Source organism: Phlebotomus argentipes, unplaced genomic scaffold (assembly GCF_947086385.1).
Source record: "Phlebotomus argentipes unplaced genomic scaffold, Phlebotomus argentipes genome assembly scaffold_18, whole genome shotgun sequence".
NCBI lineage: Eukaryota > Metazoa > Arthropoda > Insecta > Diptera > Psychodidae > Phlebotomus > Phlebotomus argentipes.
Genome location: NW_026776177.1, coordinates 7,450,390 through 7,464,035, shown reverse-complemented (window position 1 = coordinate 7,464,035; position 13,646 = coordinate 7,450,390). Strand labels below are relative to the sequence as shown.

The 13,646-nt window shown below is 36.9% G+C and overlaps 1 protein-coding gene across 6 annotated transcripts in view; it reads left to right on the top strand.

The window, feature by feature from the left end:
• The window catches only part of LOC132260547 (basic helix-loop-helix ARNT-like protein 1), a 39,599-nt gene that overhangs the window by 11,156 nt on the left and 14,797 nt on the right, over positions 1–13,646 (top strand). For 2 of the 6 annotated variants that reach the window (XM_059758744.1, XM_059758742.1), the window contains exon 1: positions 1,250–3,910. The exons of the other annotated variants lie outside the window; for them this stretch is intronic. In XM_059758744.1, the coding sequence (XP_059614727.1) occupies positions 3,432–3,910 (479 nt within the window). In that variant the 5' untranslated portion in view covers positions 1,250–3,431. Of the gene's footprint in view, positions 1–1,249; positions 3,911–13,646 lie in introns of those variants that run through there. 6 annotated transcript variants of the gene reach the window in all.

Below are 13,646 nucleotides of genomic sequence, written 5' to 3'. Positions count from 1 at the left end.
AATATGTACCTAAGCATGCAAAAAGCAATATTAGGAATTTCTAGAAGACTTCTAATATTATGACAGTGGTTAGTGGCGCTATTGTGGTGGTTCTCAGAAGCTTACAAGTTCAGAAAGTGACGCTTTAACTTGATATTGCGGTTTGGAGGATAATTACAGTTGGGTTTCGCTCAAATATTAATTTCGAGAGATTTCAGCAGATAACTGAATAAATTCTGTATATAAATTTATGGTTTTTTTATGCCTCTGGCGCAGAGATTGAGGAATGTTCTATCTTATGACATGAACATTTTTCAGCATATCTTTCAGCTATTTTCTCCCGTGCACGCTATAAGAAAGTTGTCGGGAATGCTTTTTTTGCATTGCCATGTCTTTTTCATCGAATGCGAATGAGTACGCAGTGAAAAAAGGGAAGGGAATTTATTAAGTAATTGATGGACTGTTGGATGTAATTTATTGGTAAAGTACGTTATTTTTGTGCACATGTGTGAAGAGAATTTTTATTTGCTGGGATTACAGCAAGTGATTTTCATCCTCGTTGGTGGTTTTTTGTTTGAATTTGTCGAATTCATGAAGTCCACGAGACGTGGAAAAGACAAGAAGCAAATCGTCTTCCATTAAATACTTATTAGTAGGTTCTTTTCCCTGGACTACCTGTTCTACCAGATTCTTTGTTTTTATCATCAACCGTTCGAATGGCTGTTCGACGTTGTGTGAGAGTTTTTGGCTCTTGTTGGCGTGCTGCTCTCTTTTTGCTGTGTGTCTCCTTTTATTAATAAATACACCTGAACCAACAGTTGGCGCAATATTTTCATTGAAATTTATATTATGTGAGACTCTCTCGCTGTCTCTCGCTCTCTCTCATTCTCTGTTCTCATGGGATGTTCAGTGCTCTCCGAAGGAGTCTCACCTCGTTTTTCTCGTCTTTGCAAAAGAGTGCTTCTGGTGTTGTGCTTGATTATTGAGTAAAAGTCCCAATTTTCTCTTGCCGCTCTCTCTCTCTCTCTCTCTCTGTCTTTCTCTCTTTTTGGTGAGGCATTTTTAATGCTCAAAATAATACAAAATGAGAGAATTTATGCGTTGCGAGACTTCTTGAAAAACCTGTAGGAAGAAAAGCTTGGAGTTGATACAATGTTGTGTGTGACGGAGAAGTGAGCGCGCCAGAGAGAGAACTGAAAATTTTGTGTGATTCGCGCACGGAAATAAACACGAATGTATTGAGAGACCGCGCCACAATAAAGTTACATAGTGGAGAGTATCGTCAGTCGACGTTTGGCTATCCGTACAAGTGGACCTTATAGTCATACTGGGTTTCAGAGCACTAAAGCTCTCTGAGCGCGCGGAGTGTGTTTCTCGGTGACCGGAAAAGTGGTGCTTTACCAAACAGGAAGGACACGAAAAGACGTGTGTGATAGAGTTATTAAGACACTTTTCCGATCGGTGTGTGGAACTCTGGCTACTCTGCTAAAGTGTTTTCTGTTTCTCTTGGGATTTGTCGCTCAATAGCTAGAGAGAAAGAGATGGTGGAAAAATGAGAAAAATTTATAGTGTGAAGACATGAAATTTATAAGAAAAATGTGTGGCGGGAGTGAGATAAATTAATAAAGAGTTATAATAATAAAAAAAAAAAATTTAATGTGAATACCAGTTCGTATATAGTTTTTTTTTGAGAGTTGCGAGAGAAAAGATGGCATAAAAAAGAGAAATATTTTTATATATACATATAATCTCTGGGTGAAATATGTGCGCTTTTGTTAGGTATATAATGTGAAAATTATTCGACAAAGGTTATTTGTTGATTTAATATCGTTGCTGGATTGTGTTACCCCAGCAAAATTTTCAGACTTGAACACACTGTCATTTGACGATGAATTATTTGCTTTATACTGTTGAGAGGGTGTTATATTTGACACTGTTCTAGAAACACCGAATTGTGGTGGAAAATTTCTGCTGGACACTTTTTCTGCACGCAGAGAAAGAGGGAAAAAAGAGAGAGACAGTTTTGTGAGGAATGAACAGTGATTTGCGTGTGATCTCCCTTAAACCACTTGTACCACCATTCAAATGGCACTGACCAGGCCAACAAATAATTTTTGTGACACTCCAACAGTGCAGAAAGAGCGATTAACAATACAGACAACCGAAAAGTTTGCTATTGTGAATATGTGTGTTGGAGGAAAAGCTCCAGGCGATGCTTCGAGTGGAGATGCTCATTAGGGAAGTCAGAGACTTCAATTGAGGATGAAGTGCACATGTAATTTGTACTGAATTCATCATTAGATGCATTGAATGGTGCAGATAGACAGATATAGTGTATTTGAAGTGTTCTTTTATCAAGCTCTAGAGACAGTGTTGCGTTGGTGATGATTTGTAATGCAAATAGTGTGGTTGGGAGATATAATTAATGGAGAGAAAAATAACTTCTTGCACTCTGTTGTGTTCAAACTAAAAGGCTTCAATGCGTATAGTTGAAAAATTAGGGTGTGTTGGATAAATAATAAAAAAATACATATTCAAGCGCGCTTCTTAATTTATTGTGGAGTGATTTCTTTTTACACTCACTAGAAAGAGGAACATAATAGTGAAAGATAAGCACTTGGCTGACGAGTGTAATTAAAACAGTGAGACTTTTTATCATGTTTTATTTTGGAAGTTTATATGAAGACGTTGGACTCTGAAAGACTTTCATAATATATATGGATTATTGACGTGGAAAACAGAGTCCATCATTTAGCACAGTTGAGCTAAAATGCACAGAAATTCGTGGCTGAATTTTATTGCATGACAACTTGTTTGGACTGTTTTTTTTCATATATAATTCTTCTGTCCAGTCAGCCAAGAAGATCTTCTTAGGAGAGGAAAAATAAACGAGTTTTCACAAATATATATGTATTGTTGGGATTTTTATGTTACCTGATATTTTTGTGTGTCATCTCGGCAGTGTTGCGATAAAAATAAGTTGTGTTTGTGGAAGAATATATGGGGGGAGATGGTAAGAAGTACAGGCGAAGAGGTGGATAAAAATCAATAAAAATCAATACGTTAAATGGTCACGTAAACAAGAAGTGAGAGGAAATTGTTGTGAACTTGTTAAAGTTCGTGTCAAGTGAATCATTTTTTCACTTTGTCTCACGGCAAAAAAAGTGTCTTGATAGGAATCACAAAAGGTGACATCTCATTTCGTATTCATCCCAAGGATATTTCCTTCTGTCCACACTTACGAGAGACAGTGAAAAAAGAGAGAAGTTGAAAATTGACGATGCGAAAATGTGAATAAATTTCTTGGGTGGTGATAATAGAAGATAGACAAGAGAAGAAAGGGAGAAAGAGACGAAAAAAACTGTGCGGACTGCAATTAGTCATATGTCGAACTGGAGGGACACGAAGAATGGGCTTTGACTACTGGCGAGGAAGGATCAGAGGCAGATAAAATGAACGTGGAGGGACCACTGAGTAAGCCGTTCGCCTGTGGATATGTTCATCAGATGGAAAGTCAACAGCAGCAGCACACAAACTACCCGACGCAAGCCAATATGGACTTTGCCGCCCACCTGGAGCCATCATCATCGTCCTATCACTACCAGCAGCCGCAGAATCATCCCTACTATCAGCGCTACGAGGAGTACAATCAGTATGCGCTCGAGCAGTCCGCCGGCGGCTATGGCCAACCCACCTATCCCTCGACGTCGTATGCCTACGGCGACTACTATCGCGCGTATCCGCAGCAAGAGGCTGCCGGCTTCGCGGGACATGCGGCGGACGCGGGCCCGTCCAGGGCACACCATCTGCAGTATCAGCAATCGGCCCCGAAGCCAGCGACGCAGCCAATGTCGCAGCAGCACACATGGTATCAGCCGCCACTTATGCCACCGGAACATATGATGATGAATATGATTCAGATGACAAACAGGTACACATCAGTCACACGACTTTACCACCACCCACCCTCTCGTTTATTTTATTATCCACCCACCCGCAAGCCATCGACTTTCATCCCAGAAAAGTGATACAATCAAAGAGATTTATTATCATCCTCTGTGCGTGTAACTCCACGAGTGTACTTTCTTCATTTGCCACGGCAAAACTTTTGTTCTCCCGGTGAAAGCATGCAAAAAGAGTCTAGAATGTCATAAATTCACGATAAGAAATTATGTCAAACCTCTCGTGTTGTGTGTGGGTCTTTTCTTTACAAATGACTGCCATTTGAAGGGAAGAGTGGGGCAGATTTGAACACCAACTTTGAATCCATCGCTGTAATTTTGCTCACAAATTTATGGTTGAAATCAAACCGAAAAACTTGATTATCTTACCAATTATGGAGCTTTTCCATTTAGTTATGCTAATGTAACTTTCAGTTTTTCAAAACATTTCGAATAAATATTGCTTTTGAAATAATATTTTCTTGCTATTTTTAGCCCTATTTCATATTTCAATTTGAATTCGTGGCTGACAATAAAATTCTTTGTGAATCTATGCCAAATTTTGGCAATTTCGGACAAAGTGTGATAAAATGTTTGAAATTTATTTTCTGGGAAGAGTGTTTGATTTTCAAACAAGAAAGAAAGATTCAAATGTCTCGAGAATTCTTTTCTGCGATTTAGCCAAAATCACAAAGAGATATTCTGCCAAAATGTGCCCCAGTTTTCCCTATAGCCGAAAAAAGGCAAAGAGCAACGCATATTTCTTTCAATTCTCATCAGTTTCTCTGCGAAGATGTTTTCCCATCTGAAATGAATTCCAATTAAAATCTTATGAGATTTGTAATAAAGGGAAACCCTGGTAATGAGTTTTCGCTGAATAACTCTTATGTAAGGAAGCCCTCAACAAGTTTTGCGTCTCTCGACGTGGTCTTGTTAGAGATTAATGTGCCATGGGCTAAACTGGGTCATATGGAATATGTTAAGGATAATGTCCTTTGTAAATTATTCATTTGATGTAATGTGAATAGATTAAAAAAGTTTCTCGGGGCTTTTTAAATTGAATTTCTAAAATCTTAATCAGATAAAGAGTAGAGCTTAAGTAGATTTGTGTGTGGAAAATGGTTTGAATGGAGGTTCTTGGCTTGGTGTGTAGGAAACAGAAGTTTGTCGCAAGTGTCGTAGAATCACATAAAATTACTGGAAAAATGATGGAAATTATCAATGACAATTTCCTGTATTTAAGCATTTTAAGAGATAAAAATTTCACTGTTTTTTTTTACATACAAACTTGTTAAAAATAGCAAGTTTACATGATATCAGGCTTGTCTTTAAATTTGTACTCGAAAGATATCATTTGAAATTAGTATTCTGTACACAAAAGTCATGTGATGAATAGTAGTTATATTTATCTATGTACTGAAATTATCAATTTCAATTCCTGAAAATTGTGTAAGTCGTGAAAGAAATTGTTTCCTCGCGAGACAATGAAAAGTTTAGCAACTTTCTTATCTGTAATATGCATTCTCTCTGCGAAGAGAAGTTCTTTCTGTAGACTTGACTTGAAAAGTGTGCGTCTGTTTGTTGTCTCAGAGGGACTGCAAATTGCTCATTGCAGCTTGTGAGAGTGTAAATTCACTTGAAACCTGTTGACGTGCATTTAAATTTAATTTAAACTATCTGAAGAGTGACAGAGAGGGAGCGATCGAGAAGTTGTTGAACTGAATGAAGGAATTTCTTCACGTTGACATCATTGTAAATTGGCTTATTTGTTGAATATCTGGCATTTTAACATTTGCGGCTCTCTGGAGACAGCAGAAATATATTTTTGCCTTTCTGGCACTTTATTGTGAATTGTTTGTGTCTGGAAAATGCATCGTTTCTTTTGTGTGACGCGTTGATTTCCCACTTTGGCTTGTGGGGAATTGCAATTGTATGCAAGAAAAATGGTTTGCATTGGGAAAATTTCTTGCTAAAAATTTTCTGTCACATTGTGCATATTTTAATATTTGTCATCTCTCTCTCTCGTGTCTTTTTGCCGTGGCACTAGTTTTGATGGGGGTCTGTCAATGATGTGGAACCGTGACATCTTTTCTCGTGTGTTTGCTTTCATTTTGCTACACTGTCGTGTGCGTAGTGTGACTTCTTGTGGTGTAGTTTCAAGTTCATGTTGTGCCTTCCTCACTTCCACAGCTTTTCCATGTGCGTATTTTGTCAGTGTTCGGTTTCTAATTAATAGTACAAAAACGTTGCACGTGTATTTTAATTCAAGTGGATTCGGTGTTGTACAGATATTCCGTATTAATTGCGTCAATTTGAAGAAGATTGGTCAGATGTTTTAATTGTAGCGCTTCCAGTGTGATTGTATTGAAGGCGAGAGCGGGAGCTTTAGGTGATGAATGTTTTCCAGGGTGGAGAATTGGTGCAAATTGTGAAAAATTGCTCTTCTTCATTAGACAATTAGAGGTGGGATTTATTTGATGTTCCAGGCGTTCTATTGATAAATGTTTGGAGCTTTTGGGGGGGAATCGATTGATTCTTCTTTTAAGATAAGAGAGTGAGGCAGTAAATAAAAAAGCATAAAATTCAATAGGAAGGGATTTGTTATAGACCGAAAAATTCATGAGTTTATTGTGTAATTTTTACAGTCAGAGCAAAACTCCTCCTTTTTTGTATTTGTGGAGCGCTGAAAAGTTTATAAAGGGAGTTTTCACGGAAGATGAAGCTGTCTTTCTTGGCGGAAAATTTGGTGTATTTTATAAATGTAAAAGTTGTACAAAATGTGAAGAATATTTTGATGAAATATTGAGCGGAAATTGATGGGAGATGTTATGTTTGAGGGTGGAGAATCGGAAATATGTACACGGATAAGATTATATGGGGTGTGGAGAGAGGGAGAGAGAGAGAGATGCTCTGAAAATGCGGTGGAAGACATCACAAATCTTCATTGGAGAATATGGAACTTTTTCACCATTATGGATGTACATAAATTCCATGGCAATTATGTGTGTGCGGCGCGCAAACATCGCTGAAATGTTTAATGAATGCCAATTAATTATCAAAAATTAGGAATTTAATGAGATTGGAGTACAAATGTGCGAAAGAATGAATTTTCACTTTGAAAAGCCAGTACAGAGAAGGAGAGAAAGAATGATGGAATTTCGGATGGGAACACGATGATTTCATTTGGAGATACATCTAATGCGTGTCCGGCTAATGAATTAAATGTAGGTGTGATTGGTGGAAGTTGCTACGAGAGACATGATTCCGCATTTATGAGTGTGTTTACGCTACGAAATTTTCCACTCTGGATGTTTTGACCACGAAGAGTTCCTATGCGAAGATTCTAGATATTATTGCAAATTTAATGCTTCTTCCTAGCATACAATTCACTCTCATGTGATTTTTTCCGTGGTGCTGGAGAAGAGAGACCATAGAGAATACAGTGTAACATGGCTATGTCATTTTGGTTTTATGTCTTTTTGCCGCTTCTCTCTTGTTAAATTAAATGCACATATTAAGTAATCCCCTGAGACATTAATTCAGTTTTTCTTATGTGTATGTTTTGAACACTGCGAGAACCAGTTATTTTTTAATGACTAATTTTTTCCAATATTAAATTATCTCCAGCTAGAGATCTCGCGAGCTCTCTGTGTATAAAACTTGTTGTCTAACCAGCTGAAGATCATCTCTGACTGAGGCCAAGGTGTAGAAAAAAAAGAGAAATTCACGAAAAACTTACTGTTATACTCGCGGTGAAAAATTGTTGGTCTTTGGAAGTGGAAAGTGGACGACATAGCTACCTATCGCAATGATAATCTCACAACATCTATCTTGCATTTCAGTCTCTATCTTTTCTTACATGCATTTTTAATGATATTGTGGGAAAAAGTGATCTCATCTTGATGGAGACGCAACAACTGTTGACGGAACTCAATCGCGCAATCTCTACTGGTTTATCTGACATTTTTCAATTTATAATTTATTGAAGGATTTCTTCCTGTGCGATTGAGCAATAATTTTAGAGTCACTGCAGTGCGGCGTCAAAATAAAACACAGTCAGAATGTGTGTATATTTTTAAATTTGGCGGCACTCTAATGGCTTTGAGATTGAGAGAGAAAATAGTCGGGGAAAAAATGAGATCTCAGTGGAATTTGTGTTTTTTTGGGCGCAGCGAATCTGCACAAATTGCGCGGCGCACTTAAATTTTGGCGCCACCGCCGCGTAGAATATTCTTAGCGCACAATTCAGTGCTTGAAATGTGAAATGTGAATGAAGATTTTGCAATTTCCTTGGATATTAAATATACCAGAAAAGATTATACTACTCTTTTTTAATTTCTCAGAAAGGAACATAAACTTGTGAAGAAGAGATAAGCCTGGATGAAGATCAAATGTACTTAGAAAACTTGACACATTTATTTGGCATCTAATTTTGTTACGTGCAACAAACAAACAAATATATGAGGAAGAATATACAATAAAGTTCTCAGAATTCTCAAGTAGAAAACTTTCCTTTATCACAGTCACTTTCTTACAATTTACAGAACAAATACTCAGTTGCACAGACTTGCGATAAATCATTTTTTCAGTAATGGTTATTTAATCGTCGCCGCGAAAGTTGTTTCGGCGCAGGTTTCTGTCTTCGACTCTACGCTATTTTTGTAATTTCATTCACAAGAGAGAGAGAGAAAAAATTTGGGACATTCTGTAGGAAGACGATTTTTCTTGGATTTTAATTGGGTAATGAGTGTGATGATGGGTTAAATGTCACCTAGGCATGACGTAAGCTTGGCAGAGATTGTCACAAATTGACATTTCGCACATTTGCAATTGATTGGTCAACAAATTATCCTTGAGTGTTGATAATACAGTTATTGTAAAATGGTTTTGAGTGTTGTAAAATTTTAATAAGCAAAACTTAATCAGTTACGATATGGCGGGATCAATTGAATTTGTGGTATTTGCCTCTGGGAAATGTCTGTCATGATGAAATCCAATTTTATATTTTTATTGCAACATGTTCGAAAACGTTTTTCACATGTTTTTGCGGAGGGAGAAGATAAAAAAAAAACACGTTGTACGAGCAAATTCATCTAATAAAGTTAAAAAAAAAAGTGTGCGTGAAACTATTTTTTTCATGGCATATCAGTTGGGAATAGTCCACGAAATTCCATGTAATCTGTTCTTTTTTATGCGATTTGAAGAGCTCATGACGAGATTTAGCGACAAGAGATTGACTATTTCGTTGCGAGGAATTCCTTTCCGGGAGACTTTTTCGTGCCTCTGGACAAAACGGTTTAATTATAAAATATTGTTCTTAATAGACATGATAGGTGAAGAGGCTGAAGTCGCAGTTCGTGAGTCAGTGAAATGATGGCACTTCGCATGTGGTTGTGCATCATGTACATAACATAAATCAGTTTTTGAAACTTATTAGCGGTTTTAGCGTAATAAAAAGAGAGATTGTGACTTCACGGTATTTCGGCGATGATGATGAAGAAGAGGGAAGAAGCGAGAAAGATTCTCAGTGTGACAGATAAATTGGAGAAAAAGTTTTTTTTCTACGTCAATTTTCACAAAGGGAAAAACAAGTTGGCGATTTGACATGCTAAAATATGCAGAATAGAGATTTTTTTGTTGTTGGGTGAATTGCGAGATAATTAAATCACCTGGTGAGGTGATTTTGGAAGAATTTCTTGCAGTATTTAGCATTATAAAGAGTCAAACATGACAAATGAAATGCGCCTTTTGAGATTACGAACCTTTCCGACACTCTTGGCTCACCTTCTAATTGTGTTTACCTCTGACGCGGCCTCTTTCACGCACATTTCCCATATTATTTGTGCGTTAGATGAAAATCACAGTGTGATGAATTATATTTTCTCTTGAGCTCTCTGTGGTTTTGCTGACGGGGGTGGAGAGAGGGAAAAAGTCAAGTGTCAAAATGGATGGAAAATTGTGGGGATGATGGAAAAGCCACCACCTGAAGTGTTCATATATTATTCATGTTGATAGAAAATTATTGTATACCAGCAATATTTTCACGATCAATAATTCTCTGTTTTACTTTCCCCAAAGAAAAATCAGTCTTTAGGGTATTCGAAAATGCGGTGGTTTTCAACATTTGATTCCCTTTTCTCCCTGATTGAATATCATTCAAAACGATCGATGCTTTTTTCCTGGTGTGCAAAGATAAATACATGGAAAAAAGGATGGCATAAATGAGAAATTTCCCAAATGAACGAGTCTTACTTTTTTTGGGGAATCTTTAAGACAACTTCCTCTGCACAATTAATCAAAGAGTGTTTTTTATGGTAACGGGAATGAAAGATATTTGCGAGTTTTTTGTTTTGTTTCGGAAAACCCTGTGTGAGATTTTGTGTAATTTCTGTTATGTTAAATTTATAAAAATAGCATCTGTGATTGCCATAAATTTGGCTATATCTCCTGGGTGACCAAGAAGATTTTGTCTGTGTGAAAAAAATATATTAACATATTTCTTTTTACTCCTCAAACTATCTTTTTTTTGTCTGCGCAGTATTTATTGATGTTTCTCAGATTGCTCAATAGGATGTATTAAAATTGCTGAATTTTAGAGAAACCATGTGACATTATTTTCTCATCTCTGGCGATGTTGTGTGGCAAAAAGCAGAAAGAGTGAATCTTTCATTTACATATGTGTGTGCCTAATGCCAAAAAGTGGATAAGCTTTGTGGGTTTTTTTTTAACGAAAATACAGTGAGAAGATAAATTGGCACACATATTTTCCCTGAATCACGCGTACAAATCGGGTCAGTGTTAAGAGGTCAATTTTTGACTTGCGCCTCTTCCTATTTTCCCTGGAATACGCGCATTGCATTTACACCGGCTATTTTTAATTAACGATAACAAATGGTCTTTTTATGCGAGCAGCTCATAATGACCAAAGTTTTCCGCGCGCAAACGAATGGCGATGGAATGAATGGGAGAGGAAAAATATGAGATACTTCTGATATTCTGGCGTTATTTGTTTACTGATTTTTTTTATGCTTTCACTATAAATGAGATGTGCTAATTAGGCAATTTTTACAGTCTTTGCCTATTACTTTAACACTCTGGTTTTGTATAGATATGATAATTCACGAGGGCATGGAAAGATTTCAGTCAAATATCTATTGAGTGTTAATTCAATTTAATAATTATTTAGGAATCATGTGCGTGTGTGTTTGTGTGTTGCGGAAAGAGTTTTTTGATGCACAAGTTTAGTAGGGAAATTGTTTAGGTCATGATGTGCTAATTTCATGTGATAAAGTCACATTCACGAAGTCCACAAAACAATGAAGAAGAATTTTTATCGAGAAAAAAAGAGCAGTGGAAATATAATTCTCTAAAAATAAATTCTTATCTTTATTTTAGTGTCAGGGAATTGTACAGTGAAATTGCTTATAAAAATTTTGCTAAACATCCATACAAAACAGATCGTCGTAAAAGTTCAGTGGGGTGCGCCTATGGCAATTGCCGCCACTGTGCCTTTTTCCATGTTTCGCGTCTCAACTCATCTTTTTATGACTATCACAAATCTTGTTAACTCACTATTAAATTAAATTTACTGTGCGATATTTCCTTGGATACTGGCGGAATAAATTATCTGGTGGCAAAGTTGAGAGAGTCTGAAGGAAGAGGTGGCTTAATTTGTTGATTGGAAGGTGTAGATAAACTACTGAATTGTATGATTGTGGGATAGGTGACTTATAATAAAGAGTAATGGATGGAAGATATGGTCTCCTGATTGTACTGATGTGGAGTTATTTTTGTAACGAATAAAATTAATTGAATTTACATACATTTCGGCAGAGTCTCACATAATTTCCTGGCGTGCGAAATGTGCATTCATCAGCGGCCATCAGTCATTCTTACCTGTGGGAAATGGGGTGGTGTAACTGATATTTCTGATGGTGTTTATTATGCTTGTTTGCACTAGTAAATTTCCTCGTAAAAGTATCAACTCTATGTGTAAGGTTTTTCTCCGTCACTTCTGCCAACCTTGTATGTTAATTTCAGTCACACTGGCAATAAAATTCACATAAGAGCGACGCGTATTGGCGAATGATTGTCGAGTTTATGTGTTATGATGTATGAACTATTGAGTGTTTTGCACCCTTCTTGACGTTGTAACTTTAATCACGATGTTGCGATGTATGTTTAGTGTTAGCCATTAATGGTATTTTGTTGTTAAGATGAAAATCTTCAGCGGTTTTTTTCTTGATTGAATAATTTTTTTGAATCATGAAATTGATCTTGATTTGATGAAATACTTATAAATTATGTGAAAAAATACAGTTTGAAATCATTACGTCAGTTTTTTTTTTGAAAAAATAAAAGAGTATTTAATATGAAGAGTAGTAAAAATAATTATTTAAATCAAATACGAAGGCGATTTCAGGTGATAAAACCACATGAATTATAGCTTTTGGGCCGTAATGACCAATATTGCATATGCATTTTGTTCTCTCTCTACAAGAGAATAAAGTTTGAAATATCACTGATGTGCGAACGCGAGTGTAAAATGTTTATTTGCCATTACTTTACACTTTTGTGTGGGGCCGGAAAAGTCGCGCGGGAAGGAAGGGAAAAAGCACGATGAGACGTGCTTGAGGGAGACTCTATCGCGTGTGTATGTGTGTGTTATAATAGTTTTGCAATGGCGATAATGTGAGATAGCAGGAATTGCATTAGTTGAACGAGAGGAGGCACACAGTGAAAAGGCAATTGCGCATGAAAATAGCAGAAAATGATACTTTGTTGCAATGCTCTTCAAATGGTTTACATTCACTTGATTCATTTGCTCTTGCCTAGTGTGCACTGTATAATAAATATTGGAGGAATTGCACGGAGGCCGTTGAGAGGGAGCCAGAAAATGCCGCGGAAGACGGAGCTTTATGAGATGACTTTTAATGGGGTTTTTCGAGGAAATTAAAAGACATTTCATGATTTTGAATGCTGCCCTGAAGGCAAAGAAGAAGAGATAAAGCCTCTAATAGATGGTATTTGTTGAGAGCGAAATTCAATTATCATCCTGTCGCTTAATTAGCACTGTTTGGCAGCTGTATCTGTTTTTTCCATTCATTGTCTCTTCTCTCCATATATGTCGCATTTCTTGTCGTTGCATCACCTTTAAGGTAAGCGACGCTCGCTCTCTCGAGGGTCTTAAATAATAATAATATTCCGTGGTGTGCATGACGTTGATGAGAAAGAAAGCACCAAGAGAGCGATTTCGGGTGAAATGTATGAATTGTAATCAGTTGGTGTAATCTTTAAGAGAATATGTGGGGAAGAAGGCAACATATTGTTAATAATGTTTGAAATTTGTTGGATCTCTGAGAAGGTTTAGAATGGGAATAAAATTCTTCTTTTTTTTGGCAAATGATTTCCACACCCGAGAAACCGCTACATTAATATATGTTTGAGAGAAAAGAGCAAAACGGAATTAATGCTCGTCGGACATCGAACTTTATCACATGAAAAGGCCGACTTTGGAAAGAGAGAGAGGGGGAAATAATTTTCGGCAAAGGCGCCAATTCTGAGGAGAGAGAGAAAGAAGTGTAAAGCATGGGTTTATGTAAAGGTAATGGTGTTCTGTGTATAAATGACTTGGAAGAGAACAGAGGGAAAAGTGAGAGAATAATTGAATAAAATACCATAATACACGACTTACACAGCGTCTCTCCCTTTTTTCAATGGCTTTCC